The sequence below is a fragment of the Rhincodon typus genome, chromosome 7 (assembly GCF_021869965.1).
Source record: "Rhincodon typus isolate 14 chromosome 7, sRhiTyp1.1, whole genome shotgun sequence".
Taxonomy (NCBI): Eukaryota; Metazoa; Chordata; class Chondrichthyes; order Orectolobiformes; family Rhincodontidae; genus Rhincodon; species Rhincodon typus.
This window is the reverse complement of record NC_063338.1, coordinates 15,523,260-15,539,486: the sequence shown is the minus strand read 5'-3', so window position 1 is coordinate 15,539,486 and position 16,227 is coordinate 15,523,260. Positions and strand designations below refer to the sequence as shown.

Below are 16,227 nucleotides of genomic sequence, written 5' to 3'. Positions count from 1 at the left end.
ACTCAGTCCCAGCAGCCCCGAACCGCCATGGCCCACAGAGAGAGTTCAACTCACTGAGCTCATCGAGCCCCATTGATTCCAAATTGAGAGACAGAGGCCACTCCGTCGCCTCCTATCCCGTCCCCCAGCGCTTACTCCCCGCACCCCCCCCCCCCCCCAGATCCCCTCCCCCATCCTCCCCCCCCCCACCACCACCACCACACCCCCAATCACAGCAAGCCGGAATGCAACGCCTACCACATGTAGCACCAGGGCACACCCACAATCTCATCATTGTCAGCCCCAGTGGCCAGGCGGCAGCCGGGAGAGGCATCGTCCAGCAGCAGCGCCGGCCCCAAGGCACCTCGCTGTCCCGCCTGCACCAGCAGCATCCGGAGCCGGGACTCAGGACGACCCTTGTGTACCAAGAGCCAAACCAGGCAGCCAGGAGCCCTCTCCCGCTGCAGCCGCAAACCCCTCGGACAATGCTCACCTCCGTTCTGCACCAGCGCCCTCTCCCTTCCTCCGCTGCTCAAGGTGAGCGGTTTCACTTAACTCTGCCTCCTTGCTGCCCGTCTTCCAGGCAGATCACACCAAGGGCCTCCACTTCACAGTCACCTTGTGAGTTGGTGCCTGCCCCTCCTGCTGCAGAGGCGAGGCATTGGGAGAGCTAGAGTAGGAGAGAGTTCAGACTGTCAATGTGTACCAGGTTCCCCAGGTGAGGGACACAAACAATAAGGTCAGTGCACAGGTACCAAAGGTAACCACAATGGAATGTTGACCCTTTATTTTCCAAAGGAAGTGATGTTTCTGCTTCACGGACCCTGGACCTGACTGCAGCTGGTACAACTGCATTCAATTTAGTTCCAGACTCAGAAAGGACGATTGGGAGGGGTACTAATGCAGATTCAGCAGAGAGATATTGAGGTTAAAGGGTTTCATTACACAGACAGCTCAGCCAAACTGTCAGGGTTGGCCCAGTTGATAGTAGTCTCACCCCTGAGTCAGAAGCTTGTGGTCCAAAGTCCCAGAATTAAACAAAAACCTGAACTGGTAGTCCAGGAGAGTGGTGAGGAATAGCCACACCGTTGGCGGTGGTGTCTTCTATGGGGGCCATTTCAACCAAGCTCCTATCTGTCCTCTCAGGGAGATGTAAAAGATTCTCTGGCACTGCACCCAACAAGATCAGGGGGATTTTCCCTAAATCCTGCCGAATTTCAGCATCACAAAACAAAGATAATTTGGTCATTACCACATTGCTGCTTGTGGGATTTGCTGTGTGTGAGTTGGCCATCACATCTCTACTTTACAACAGCAACTAGACTTGCCATGAAGCACTTTTGGGATGTTCTTCGGTTGTGAAAGGTGCTATATAAATGTAAACCTTTTTTTACTTTTAAACATGACTTGTTCATGAACTCAGAAGTTTGAAGGAACATCTAACCTAACGATTGAGGGATTCAGATGAGTGGATGCTGAGAAACTATTTCCCCTACTGAGCGAATGTAGAATGAGGGCATCATCTTATGGAACTGGGCATTTGGGAATGAACTCAGGAAGCACTTAGTGAAAGCTGTTGAGGCTAGGAGGCCACTATAAATTTCAAATCAGACTCTTAGAGTGCAGAGGGAGGTCATTCCACTGTCTCACCTATGCTAGCATTTGAAAGTCTTATCCAATTAGACCCATTGCCCTCACCTCCCACTCTCTCCCATGTCAAATTTGGCCTTTTCAGGTATTTATCCAACTCCATTTTGCAAATTACTCTTCAGCGTGCTTTAAACACCTTCCTTAGCCCTGAATCCAAATAATAAGTCGAGACACAACAACTATTTTCTATTGTTCCTTCCTTGGTTCTTACATCAGTTTCCTTCTATCTGTATCCACTTAATTATTGACTGTTCTGCCAGTGAGAACAGTTTCTTGAAAACTACCATGTTTAAACTCCTCACCATCTCAGCACTTCTATTGCGTCCCCCATTGATGGCTGTGCCTTCATAAATTGATGTCTCAAATTATCACCAACTATTCTTCACCTGTTGATCACTCTTTCTTTAAGATAGTCCTTAAAACCTGTGTCTTCAACCAAGCTCTTTATTACCTGCCCTAACATGAGGCTTGATTTCAAATGTTTCTTTATAATGCTGTTGTGAAGTGAATGACGGTACTTTGTTATGTTAAAGTTTCAATATAAACACAAGTTGTTGTTAACCTTCTCTGCTCTGAATAGAACAATCCTGTCTTCTCCTAGTAAATCTATGTTGCATCTTCTCCAAGTCGCTCTGCAGTGTGGCTCCTAGAACTGAACAAAGTCCTCCAGTTGAGGACCAGCCTGTGACCTCTAGATACATAAGAAATAGGGAGTAGGCCAGTCAGCCCCTCGAGCTTGTTCTGCTATTCAGCTAGATCATGATTGATCATCTGCTTCAGTGCCATTTCTCACATTATATCTTGATATCTTTAAATTTAGAAATCTATCAAACTCCATCTTGAACATACTCAATGCCTGGGGTAGAGAATTCCACCGATTCACTGCTCTCTGAGTGAAGAAATGCCTCCTCACCCCAATGCCAAATGGTCTACCTCTTATTCTGAGATTGTGTGCCCTGGCTCTAAAATCCAGGAGCCTGGAAAACATCCTTCCCCCGTCTACACTGTCGAGCTCCGTAAGAGTTTTGTATGTTTTGTGGAAGACCAGACAACAAAGGAGTACAAGTGGGTCCTTCACCCCATTGAGTCTGCTCCACCATTCAATGAGATCATGGTTGTTATAACTCAGGAGACTGGTCAAATCCTCAACCTCTTGCAAGCTCAAGGCTGAGTAAAAGGGTAGTGAAAGGCTGGATTTCATATACTTTTTCAGCCATGGGTAAGGTTGTGTGTACATCCACCGTAATTTGTTAATAGTCACCGTCCTATTTCTTGACATTTTGCAGGGCCTCTTGCACACCCAGTTGACTATTTCTATGATCTCGGACAAATCAACAGCTTGGATCCGCCGAGTACTCGAATGGATTTGTCCCATTATCCAAATCCAGTACCTTTCACCCTTCAGAGTATGACTGCACCGATTCCTCAGACATCTGATTTTCATTTTTCTCTTTACGTGTTGCTTCCACCACCAGAGCACAGCATTCGATTCCAGCAGCCGCCTGTAACTGTCTACGAAGGGAATCAGACCTTCTACACCACACTGCCCATTCAAGTACGGAATGTGGTTTACAGTCCCAGGTCCTCCGGCAGCCAACCCAACCAGCTGCAGACACCCTTGACATCTCAGGGTAGTGCAGGTGCGCATTGCCTGTCTTTAGAGCAGTTTCAACTGCATGACTGGAGGCAGAAACAACACTGCCAGCTTCAGGAACTCCAGGTTCTTCAAGGATTCCAACCCGGAGTCTCTCATTCACTCAGCAAGCAGCAGCAACACCACTGTGTGTCAATGCAGTATGACCCTGATGCTGTCCCTGAACCGAAGGCACTTGACTCTGATGCTAATCTGAATCCTACACTGTGCAATGATCAGCAGTCACAAGAGGACAGGAAACTTCACCCTAATAGACTTAACCAGGCCCAAAATTCTAACCCAGAAATGGAGGTAAGCAGTGGGAAAGGAGATGGCATCAGTTCCATTGACCAAAACGATGAGTGTGAAAAGAAGTTGATGATGCTTACTTTTGATGACGCAGTAATGATGTTTGACTTTGAGCTTTTTGACCACCCGAAGTTAAATGGCCAGATTAGTGAGCAGGAGCAAATACCAACTCTTCATCTGCAACGCAAAGGAAGGAATGAGGACGGCCAAAAAAGGACAAGTGGGAAAGTCCGCGAGGAGACTCTGCCAAAGGAAGGGAAGTCTGGCTCCTCTGCATTGGAAGATCACTGCAAGGGCGTTAAACTGACACTCACCAAGAGGGCACTATCTTCGGTCCATGTTGAGACTCCCAATCTTCCATGTAGATTCACAAATGATCACTCTTTTTACAATCTCAAGCCCGAACAGGTCAACTTGCAGATGCTTTTGGAACTCGAGGACATTTCAGATGATGAAAGCTGCTGGGAGTCACTGAGTCCCAAAAATAGAACAGCAGAGGGACATAGCTCTCTTGATGGAGAAAGCCTCCCAAAAAGAGAGAGTCTAATCACCAGAAAAAGGAAGCGTCAGTTTCTCGATCTTGAATCCTAACGTGACTGGGACAGAGCAGGAACAGGATTTACATTGACTCCATGGAGCAACATCTCTTTGAAATTTAAAGGCATGAATTTCAGAACTTGTATATTATGAATGCTGAATGTAGTACAATATGTTCTAAACTTTAGTCTTAAATGTGTTTAATTCTATTTTAGTTATTAGCCATGTGTTAATGAAGTCAGCAGCTCCTGCAATGGATGGAAGACTGCTTTACACACATGGCTTGTACTGACTAAACCTTTAACAGTTTGTGGAGAATACTGTCTGCACTAGGGTTGGCAATTCTTTTTGGGTGTATTCCTGGAAGCTTTGTCACCCGATCTCCACTCATTGACTTCTCTCTGTGCTGAAATAGGCTTTTCTCCCCCCGTTAACCTTTAAATAATGAACAAATGAAAGGAAATGGGGTGAAGCACATCTAAGAATGACATTTCTGGGATTTTTTTCCTGGATTTCTCATGGCGGCATCCAAGAGAACAATCTGCAATCTCTGGAACCTCCAAGACAATCCTAGAGTGTTGGCAACCCTGCTCTGCATGAATGGCACAGGGTAATACACAGGGGCAGTTAAGTAGTGAATTACACAGGGGAAATGCATTGACTAGATTGTATATTACACAAGGAAGCTGTCAGGACTGGAAACCCATTCGACATAACAGTGTATGGGACAAAGGCTCTTAGATACAGGGGGAAACAGCATGAACTGAAAAGGACATTGCTCAAAAGAACTTTAGCAGCATTATCAATTCCTACTATTTCCCTTGCGTAACCCTTGAATAGTAAGAAGAAAGAATTAAGGTATTTACAGTGTGTTACACACCTCTAAGAGTCCTCTCAATGTGTCAATGTAAATTATTTTTGAACAATGTTTCAAAGGAAAGTCAATAGTCATAAAACTAGATTTTCCAAAGAAGGTAAGTGCCTGCTTAATGACTTGGTGCTCTGGTTTGTGGGACAAACTTCGACTGGGACAACAATCTACTTTTTGAACATTGTCACAAGGTTTTTAAAGGCCCACCTGAACATGGAAGTGAGACCTTCGTCTCACCCAGAAGAGTATACCTCTGGCAATGTAGCACTCCCGCTAGGCAGCATTGAAATCTCAATAGTCCAGGAGCTGAAGTCAGATTTAAACACTGTCCTGCAGCGCGCGCGCGCACACACACACACACAAACCTTCTAACTCAGAATGCTGCCAAACTAATGACAGCACAGATTCACAAAGCTATCCCCATGTAATACACAGCTTCGCCTGGAAGCTTCGGAATAGCTCAATGAACTGCAAGGTGGTTACATTTCTGCCATGGGTTGTAATTCCATGAAAGCTATCTTTGCGAGCTTCAGAGCAGAGCTTGTTGAACCTGCTCTGTACAACTGTCACCACAGCCCATTCACCCGGGTTTGGAGCGGGCCTCTTAAGCTGTGCCACTCCCTCATTTCTTCTGTGTTGTCCATTGCAATGTCCTGACAATTATGCTTCAATTACAGGGCAATCCAGAAGCGTTGGCACTGGTCATCAGCCACAGGAAAGGGTGGGAAGGACTCAGTGGGCATGTGGCTCTGATAGCCTTTTGTTGAAGGCTCCAAGGTTTCACAACGTGTTTGATCACTCTCCTGTCTTGTGGACGAAGGCTTTTTTTGCAGTTAAGCTCATTCCAAATCTCACCTAAGGCTTTTAACAATGTTAGACAACAAGGGAACATAAAGATTCCTTATGCTGGGCATCACTATTGTATACATGATGTAAACTGGCACCAGTGCATTGTTCTCATCTGACTGCCATTGTGATATGCCCACATTTCTTTTTACAGGAAATTCTGGGATAGAGTGGGGAAAGCAGAAAGCACCAAGCTAGATTGATGGTAGAAAGCAGAGTGTCAACTCCAAGTGGATAGGAGGGGGGTAAATGGTGGATGGAAGGGAAGAATGAAGCAGATTGGATCAGAGAGACGACGAAATACATTTTGGGTTGTAATTGTCTGAGGAAGAAGCACGCCAACATGGTCTAGAGCACCAATTCTGGTTGGCCAGCTTCCTGGAGGCTTCACTACATGATCTCCAGCTCCCAACCACCACTTCAGCTATTGGTGACTCCACCATTGTATTGCCCTTGGGAAGTGGATAGACACTTCATTTTCCAGTTGGACAATACTTGGCTGACAATCAAACAGCCTCCACATCCAATGATTTTTTTTGCTCAAAAGCATATTATTTTTGACAATAGAATGTTTTAAAATTAATACACCCATGGTCTTTCTTCTATTGTCCATTGCAATGTCCTGACAATTATCTCTCAATTCCAGGGCTATCCAAAAGTGTTGGCAGTGGTAACAGGGAAGGGAAGAAGGCTTGCCCAGCTGTAATGAGGGAGAGGTGTGCTTCAATCAGGGACGGTTGGAGAGGGTAATGGTAAGATGCGTTGGGGAGGGGGTTTGGAGTTCACCTGCAAATATCAGGTTAATTGTTGAAGCAAGTGTGCCTGACAGTTGTTGAAAACTCAGATGTCATCACCTTTTTATTTACTTTGAGATTGCAAACCAATTACCCGCAAAGTACAGGAGCACTTAATTAAAATATTACACTCTGGTGGAGTTTAAGGTGGAAACTTGGTGGGAGCAAATGTGTCAGGATTTCCCCAAAATGCACTGTCAGTTTCGAGAGAGTGAAGGAGTTTGTACAATTCTTAACCTGCTGCCTGCTCTTGACCAAAGCAGTCTTATGATTGAGAAGAAAAACTGTTCAAAATCACTTATTTATTGTTATATTTCTTCGAAGAAAATTTTTTTTTTCCCACTAGTTGAAGGGCAGCTGAAGGGAATCAATTTGAACAGCCCTTTGAATATGGTGGGTGGGGGTGATAAACATAAAAGCAGGTTTGATCCCTCAAGCCCAAAGTGGAATGAACTCTTGCAAAAGGCCAGCACTTCTTAGGGCTGAAGCCCTCCTGTTGTGCTGTAACTGTTCTGTGATTCTATGATTTTATAGGCAATAGTTGGAATAAAAAGTTTTAAAATATACAAACAACTTGTTTTCAAATGCTAATTAGAGTGGTCATCAGTAAGTTTGCACAAATGTCCCTTCTGTTTTAGATGAAAGAAATTTGTTTGTCTGCATTTATTGTAAATTGCGACATACCAGAAAATAAAGTTTCAAAGCTCATATTTCTGGAGTGGATCCCGATGAGAAAATGTGTATGTTTTTTATTTGTACTTTTTAAAATTTTCACCATCAGATTATCACAGGAAGTGTGCACTGTGGGCTTAACATTTTACCATCTTGGTGAAGAATAGGTAAACCTCCAGGCTGTTACTTGCAAAATGTTCAATGCAATAACTGTTTTTCACTTCTATCTCTTTTATTTAAACCTGTTTTAAGTGGAAACTATGTTAGCTCTTTTGAAACTGTTGTGTTTGCTACTTGGCTAACGTATGCTGCTTAATTATATAGCTCTCCTATCTTGGGGGGGGGGGGGGGGGGGGGGGTTGGGGGGATCCTTCATTTCTCCTGGAAGATGAAGGAGAGACTTGCAGTTTTACAGAATCTTTCACTTCTGTACAGGATAATACAAATGAATGTCCTTTTGTAAAAAGCAGCCCTACAAAATTATTTGCACAGAAGAGCCATAGAGTTAGTGTCAACATATTGTAGTAAACTGGAGCAAGTGTTTCTTCATGTCTAAATCAGTCAATCTCTGCTCAAAGGCGAGAGAGAATTAGTTGCATGGAAGGCTTTAATATAGGCGTGATGCTGCTCACCAGCTCTGACAGTCTGTTTCAGCAATACATTTTCTACTGTGTAATGAACACAGTATCATCAGGTCAGGATATTCCTAATGTCTAGTCCTGTGTACTTCACATCTCCATACATCTATTATACAGAAACATATAACACAGGAGGAGGCTATTTGGCCAATTGCACCTATGCTGGCTCTTTGAAAGAGCTATCAAAATACCCTATTGTCCTTCCCTGTCCTGTTCACACCCAGCTCTGCCCATCCTTCCCCTCTCCCACCCTTTCACCCACTCTCGATGCCCTCATGCCCCTCACCGCTGCTTTCACACATCCCTATTTCCAAATCTATCTCTCCTTTGGATTTTCTCCCACCCCTCTCACTCTCCAGTCCCCTCAGCTCTCCATGTCTCCTGTTTACCTTCTCTCCCACTGACAAAGGGTATAGAATCATAAAATAGAATCTCACAGTGTGGAAGCAGGCTATTCACCCATCGAGTCTTCATCGATCCTGCGAACAGCATCCCACCCAGACCCAATCCCATGCCCGATCCCTGTAACCCTGCATCTCCCATGGCTAATCCATCTAGCCTACACATCCCTGGACACTGTGGGCAATTTAGCATGGCCAATCCACGTATTCTAGGAAATGTCAAAGGAGGAGCAAGAGGTAGGGAAGGCAGAGGGGTTTACAGAGGAAACTTCAGAGCTTAGGGAGCACAAACTAAAGGCACAGCCTTATCTCTGTGGCCCTGTAAATTTCATTTTTTCAAGCATTTGATCCGCTTTTGATGTTATCACTGATTGTGCTTCTGCCAGCCTTTCAGGTCATTCATTCAAGACCTCTAATGTGTTAACTTTGTGATGCAACAAAAAGAATGGAAAACCCCCAAATTAGTCTTCCTTCATGGGATGAAATGTCATACAATGGCTTCAGCTCTGGTTATTCTGGTAGGTAAAACTGTGAAAGGTGTTCCTGATTCAAATACTTCTTCCACTTTGAGTGAAGTCCATATATTCTCCTTCGCTCATGACCAAACATAAAAATTTCCTTTGTGTAACAGAAGCAGTGATAATGTCACTGGACAGCAATCAAGAACCCTGGGTTCACGATCAGGGATACAGTTTTAAATTCCACCTTGGAAGGGGTGAAATTTGTGCTAAAATAAAACTCTGGGGATGAAAAGCCAGTCTAATAGCAATCGTGTAACTATTGTTGATTATCCTTCCATTCCAGCCAGGGCTACGTTGTACAAAAGGAGACATGAATGAAACCCTTGGAAGACAATACAAATTCTGCCTTCATCTATATTACAAAGGTCATAGCGTTTTGCCTTGTTCCATATATTGTGCAATGTTTGAGTGAAACATGAAAAATGTAGCGACCATTTCGGCAAATCACCTTGTAACCTGAACAAAAATGATATCAATGAATCTTGTGGATCCCCATGAAGATTCCACCCCATTGGTTGTAGCCTGTCAAGATGGTGGTGTTCTGTTTGAAAGGATTTCGCTGAAGTGAAATAGAATTAATATCACCTTGAAGAAGCTCTGCTGTCCCATCCAACTGGTTTTGCACTTCTCTCTTTTCTCCTACTTCCCTTCATCACTTCCTGCTTGCATTGCACCATTATGCTGCTCGCTCTTCTCCAGTGCTTCACCCTTTCACAAATCGCTTGTAAATTTCCTGTTGCTCCACACTTCCTTGGTTTTGTTAAGAAGCTATTCACCTCCGAACATCTTGTGACTCAGATGACGGATGACCCACCTGAAAAGTTAACACTGTTTCCTTCTCTAAACTGATGCTGCCTGACCTGCTGAGTATCTCCATGTTACATTTCAAGAAGGAATAGGCTGCATTTCAAACATGGGATGAAAACTAAATGCCTGGATCAAGGGGCTTGAGAGTTTTTTCACACCCCCAGGAGCACAATGGGGCATAATAAATGATAACATTCAAGGATCTACAGATCTTTACCATGCACTAAATTTGACACCATGACTGCCTAATGTAATAATTAAATGTACGACTGCATCTGACAGGTTTTCCCTTTAAATTACCAAAAGGTGGCACCAAATATCTAAGATTTCAACCAGGCTAGAAATAAAATGAATAAAAACTAAAAGTATAACATGAGAACATGGAATCCCAAAAGTGTGGAAACAGGCCACTCGGCCCACTGAGTCCACACTGGCCTTCTGAAGAGCATCCCAACTAGAATCACTCCATCCCTGTAACCCTGCATTTCCTGCAGCTACGCCACCAACCTGCACACCCCTGAACACTACGGGCAGTTTAGCATGGCCAATCCACCTAACCTGCACATCTTTGGACTGTGGGAGGAAACCAGAGCACCCGGAGGAAACCCAAGCAGATACAGGGAAAACACACAAATGTCACTGTGCCTAGTGGTTGGATCGAAATAAATAATGATTGATTACTGAATGAAATTGCATTTATTCAATAAGATTTGTTAACTTTTGTTTCCCGAGTGTTTAATAAGTTGATTCTAGTGGAATGGTTAGGGAAGGTTTAAATGCACAGAATTCTGAAAAGTTTTGATATACTAAATGGGTACTGCCAGTTTTCAGGCAGAGTTGGTAACCAGTGGACAGAGATTTCAGATAATCGGCAAAATGATTCAGGAGGCAGATAAGGAATTTTGTTTTTACACATTAAGTCGTCATGTTCTGCAGTGTGCTGCCTGTAAGGGCAGTACAAACAGTCTCAATATAGGAATTTGGACAAATGTTTGAAAGGAAACCATTTACAGATCTATAGGATCAGAGCAGGGTGAGAAGGATTATTTAGATAGCATTTCAAACCCTATGGGCATCCTTCTATGTTGTGTGATTTAACATGAATCAGAGACAGGTGAGGTTTAGCAACATAGGAAAAAGTAGGAATAGGCCATTCAGCCCTGGAGCCTGCTCAACCATTCAAAAAGTTCATGGTCATTTTGCTGCAGTAATACTCATGTCCTTTAGTGTCTTGAATATTTTATAATCTATTGACCTCTGTCTCGAATACACTCAATGACTGCTCATAACCCTCTGAGACAGGGGAATTCCAAAGAGTCACCAGCCTGTGACTGAACAACTTCTTCCCATCTCAGTACTAAATGGCCTTCCCCTTACACTGAGACTGTGTCCCCTAATTATAGGCTGCCCTCACATGACAGGAAACCTCCTTGCAACATCCATGGTGTCAATCCCTGGAAGAATTTAAGCTGTTTCAATTCGATCTCCTTTCATTCTGCTAAATGCTAGCAAAAAGCAAAACCAGAGCCTTCAGACTCTGATGTAAATCACCGAACCTCTACAGTGTGGGAGTAGGCTTTTTGGTTCATGGAGTCCACCCAACCCTCCGAACAGCATCCCACTCACACCTACCCCCTTATCCTATCCCATAACCCCACATTTCCCGTGGCTAAACCACCTAGTCTGCACATTCCTGGACCCTATGGGCAACTTAGAATGGCCAATCCAGCTAACCCGCACATCTTCGGACTGTGGGAGGAAACCCAGGTAGAATAGGCAAACTTCACACAGACAGTTGCCTGAGGCTGTAATTAAACCCGGGTACCTGGCACAGTGAGCTACTATGCCGACCTCTCTTCATAGGATGACCCTAGCATCCCAGGAAATCAGTCTGCTGAACGTTTCTTTCTGCCCTTGGCATAATTCTGCTCTGGGTACTTCCTGCCAGGAGGGGACAGTACTGTGATGTTATCATCAGGCAGTGTGATGTGTACAGCCTTACAAAATATCGACAGAAAGGTCCATCAAGCCTGCCCCACACTCACGGCAGTAAAATTATGGCTAAACATTTCATCCCCTCCACCACGTTAATCTCCTGAACTCAGTAAAACTATGCGTGACAATTAAGAAAATTATTTTTCACAATTACAACAGCCGCTATCACCCTTTCAGCCCTCAATATCAATTTGCTGCAACTAGCTTTTAGTACCCGAGCCATCATCAGCTTCTAGAGCCCACTTGCTGTCCATGTGATGTTTGTTAGCCCACGTAACCTATGCCACAGAGACTCAGGTTGTTACTGAGACACTTAGTTATTATTAAAATGTTCGTATAGCTAATGACACTAACATGATGCCTCAGATTTACTGGTATTCCGGATTCTATGCTTACTAACACTATTAAATCATGCATATAGTTGTCTGTCTACTTAACTAACTGATGTAGAGAGAGCAAGATCTTACTTCGATGTCATCTAGCTGTCTTAGAGACCCTGGGATCTGTGCAATAATACAAGACAGGTCCTTGTGAAGGTGCAGAGGAGACTTTACCAGAATGGTTCCACAGGAGAGATTTTAGAGACAACATTAGGTTGGAGCAGTAAGCATGGCTTTAATAAAGAATACTGAATGGAAATTTTGCTAGTTTGCCAAACAAAACAATCTTTATTGTACATAAAATTAAACAAGATGGGTGCTACCAACCTATTTAGTTCCACACCATATTGTATGTCCTTCAGTTTATTTCCTATTTTTGCAATGCATTAAACACATTAAAGTTACGAGTTTCAGCAAGTTCTCCCAAACAGCAGTGAGTTAGTGGCAGCTGGTCTATTGGAGTGATGTTGCTGGAGGGATAAATATCAGCTGGGATGCCCAAGGGTGAAGCCATGGTGCAGAGGTGAGAGTGCTGCCAAATGAGTTATGCACATCACAGAGGATCCGAACTGGCATATTAACAAAGGGACCATGACTTGTGACAGACAAACTTTGGGCTATCACTGTGAGGTGACTTGGCCAGGCTGACAGAAGACAACAGAATCTGCCAAAATGCGTGTGAGGTTTTTCAATCATCCAGTCAAGGTAAATAAGTATTTATTGTTTGTCATGTAAAGGACTTCTATTTGTTTACAGAATGTGGGGATTCATAGCTGGACCAGCATTTATTGTTGAATTGCCCTTGAAGGTGGTGGTGAGCTGAACTGCTGCAGTCCAAGGGATGTCAATATACTTACAGTGTGCTGTTAGGAAGGAAGGACCTAAATTAATTACCTTTTCTAAAACTTGGGAGTGTACAATTTGCCTAAGGAAATCTTATCAAAAGAGAAAAGGTTGCTTACAAAAGTTGTCATTTAATCAAGGCAATACAATCATTTGCATCAAGCTGATTTTGAATGAAGTGGAGGATACTAATTCATTCATTCTTTCTTCCGAAACAGAAATGTTGAGCTGCTTAATTTCATATCAACTGCAGCCAGGAGGTGAGCAGTGTGTTGACTTCCAGGAGACCGCATGGTCCTATGGGAAACAGAATGGCTGAACGCTGGTGGATTCAGTCGGCAGGGAGCAATGGTGGGGCTCATCTCCATTGCCCCCCACACACACACAACTGTGACAATATATCCATTGGATTATCAGGCACTCTGAAGAAGGCTCACTTTGTTTTTGAAAAAAAGGTACATTAGTCACACTTCCTCTTTGCTCGACCTTTTGCCCTGCGTAGACAGAACAAGCAGCACTTGAACACCAAGCAGAAGAACAGAAAGACCACAGCAGCAAGAGTTCCAATGACATCCAGGCAATGGTACTGGATCCAGTTGTAGTCGTGAGCGGCAGCTTGTAAATGCTCAGCTCCTCTGTGCCTCATCACAAACTCCACCCAGTAGGCAGAGATCTCCAGGGGCTGCACTGGCCGATCCTTGTAGAGGGAAGACATCTTGGTGATGACTTCCTTGTATCTGAGAGACAAAAAGTCATGGTATTCATAAAAGGAATGCAGTGTAGTGGTCATGTCACTGGACAAGGAACCCAAAAACCCTTTAGTGCGCTGTAGCTGTTACGGTTTCAGGTCCCACCATGGCAATTTAGATTTAATTAATTTTTTAAAAAAAATCAGAAGTGAAGCCCACTGAAAGGGTAATTGCGATAATTGTTATATAAACCCATCTCATTAAACTAAATGTCCTTTATGCATGAAAAATTGACATCCTTACCTGGTCTGGCCTACAAGTGACTCCAGGCCCACAGCAATGTGATTGGCTCTTAACTGTCCTTTGAATAGGCCTAGCAAGCCACTCAGTTCAATGTCAATGAGGGACTGGCAACAAATGCCAACCTTGCCAGCCTTCTCATGAAAAGAAGATTGCTGTAAATACTCAGCAGGTTGGGAACTTCTACAGAGTTGGAGGAACAGGAAGTAATGAGTAGGAAGCACATTCGCAGGTCTCAGGACTCTGATGGCTCAGAGGGTTTCCGAAAGGAAGCCACCTTCCATGAGCTTGCTCGGCCACAAATTGCCCCTAACCCTTTCATGGCATGGGCAGCTGATCCCTTCTAAACCCACCTCTGGGCAAACTGCCACCCGAGGTGGGTGGTGAGCCGTCTTGAGGCTTGTATTGATCATTATCCTGCAGCATCCCTCTCCTACTCGCTGATAAGAGATATGGGGAATACGGGATGGTGCAAGTGATGCATAGTTTTCATATCTGGCTCTTCTGCACGATGGTTGTTAACATTGATCTGATACACACTGGGCACAAGCACATCTTGGAGTTTGCTTCAGACAGAAACCGTAAATCTATGGTGATAAAAACAGAAGTTGCTGGAAAAGCTCAGCAGGTCTGGTAGCATCTGTGAAGAAAAAAAAATCAGAGTTAATGCTTTTTCTTCACAGATGCTGCCAGACCTGCTGAGCTTTGCCAGCAACTTCTGTTTTTGTTCCTGATTTACAGCATCCTCAGTTTTTAAATCTGTGGCAAACTAGTACAAGCATCAATGCGTTCAAATTTCATTGTTTATTTGGAAATTCAATGTGTAATAGATCTTTTCCTTTCTCCACTTTCACTTTTTTAAAAATCTCCCCTGTCCATTTAAAATCCAAAAAATACAAAGACTTGGAAAATCTGAGAAATTTACTGATCGACCTGTTCAGAGATGTTATTACACACATCTGGAGCAGGTGGGACTTGAACCCAGACTTCCTGACTCAGGGACTCTACCACTGCACCACAGGACCCTCAAACATTTTGTTTTGTCCAAAGTGGTGTGAACTTCACTCACCTGGTATCATTGATGACTGTGTTCAAGGCTTCGACTAGACCCTGAGAGCTGAGATCTTTCAAACTCATGACTACACCAACTCCTTGAACCTTCAAACGTTCTGCATTTTCTATCTGGTCCGAGAACAAGGGCAATAATAGCATTGGAACAGCACTGCAGATAGCCTCATAGACTCCATGCGACCCTCCATGGGTCAGAAAAGCTCGCGTTTTGGGATGTGCTTGTCCACAGAATAAAAGGGAAAAGTATTAATTCTGTAATGTGTAATGAGTATCCATATGAAGAAAGCGTCCCTTCTGTAACAAAGCCAACCTTTGTGCATCCACAGCATTTTGTTTCAAACTCATTTTGGCCAACTAGGTTCATAGAATCCCTACAGTGTGGAAACAGGCCCTTTGGCCCAACAACTCCACACCGAACCTCAGAGCATCCCACCCAGACCCATCCCCTAATATACACCCTCTACCTCCCTGAACACTACAGGCAATTTAGCACGGCCAATCCACCTAACCTGCACATCTTTGGACTATGGGAGGAAACCCATGCAGACACGGGAAGAATGTGCAAACTCCACACAGACAGTCGCCCAAGGCGGGAATCGGACCTAGGTCCCTGGCGCTGTGAGGCAGCAGTGCTAACCACTGTGCCACCGTGCCAGCCAGGTTCAGCTAGCTGCCAGGGGTTATTATATTCAGTCTGGTGAATCTGGAGCCGTCCGCATGCACAGAATTGGGAAACATCAAAGGCAATTCTCATCCTCACGGTACGTGGGGTCGGGAGAAATGTGCGGTGACTCGGTGATCGAACAATTGCTAGCTAGAACCTCAAACCATCTGGTCGCCAGGCTTCATGTACATTCCAGCTGCCCTCTTGTGGAGAGCGCCAATGAAGGTTGCCATATTTGGCAGGGTGGCATTGCCAGTGCACCATCTGCACAACAGGGGACACCAGCAAGGGATGAAAGGAGTTGGCTGTGCAGATTGGATAGTGCAGCAAGGGATAGTATGATTCCACCTCTGTTCTCGTCATTGTATCTACCCACGTGTTAGTGTTCATTCACCCTAATGGGGGCGCTATGAGATGGTGACAGTGACTGCGGATAATTCATAGAATATGTAGCAAGTAAAGGAACAGGAAGTGGGATACCGTTGGCCATTCTGTGCTGCTCCTCCTCCATTATGGTCATGTAGAGAAAGAGGCTATAGCTGTCACTGTAGATACAAAAACAAAGTTGCTGGAAAAGCTCAGCAGGTCTGGCAGCAGCTGTGGAGGAGAAAACAGAGTTAACGTTTC

The 16,227-nt window shown here is 44.3% G+C and overlaps 1 protein-coding gene across 1 annotated transcript in view; it reads right to left on the bottom strand.

Annotated features, from left to right (window-relative positions):
- Window positions 1-12,298: 12,298 nt before the first annotated feature.
- The window catches only part of LOC109938079 (UDP-glucuronosyltransferase 1A1-like), an 11,189-nt gene continuing 7,260 nt past the window's right edge, over window positions 12,299-16,227 (bottom strand). Inside the window, exons 3-5 of the mRNA XM_048598697.1 lie at window positions 15,765-15,864; window positions 14,935-15,154; window positions 12,299-13,613 (exon numbers count right to left, since the gene is read on the bottom strand). Coding sequence (XP_048454654.1) covers window positions 13,337-13,613; window positions 14,935-15,154; window positions 15,765-15,864 — 597 coding nt within the window. The 3' untranslated portion in view covers window positions 12,299-13,336. The remainder of the gene's footprint in view (window positions 13,614-14,934; window positions 15,155-15,764; window positions 15,865-16,227) is intronic.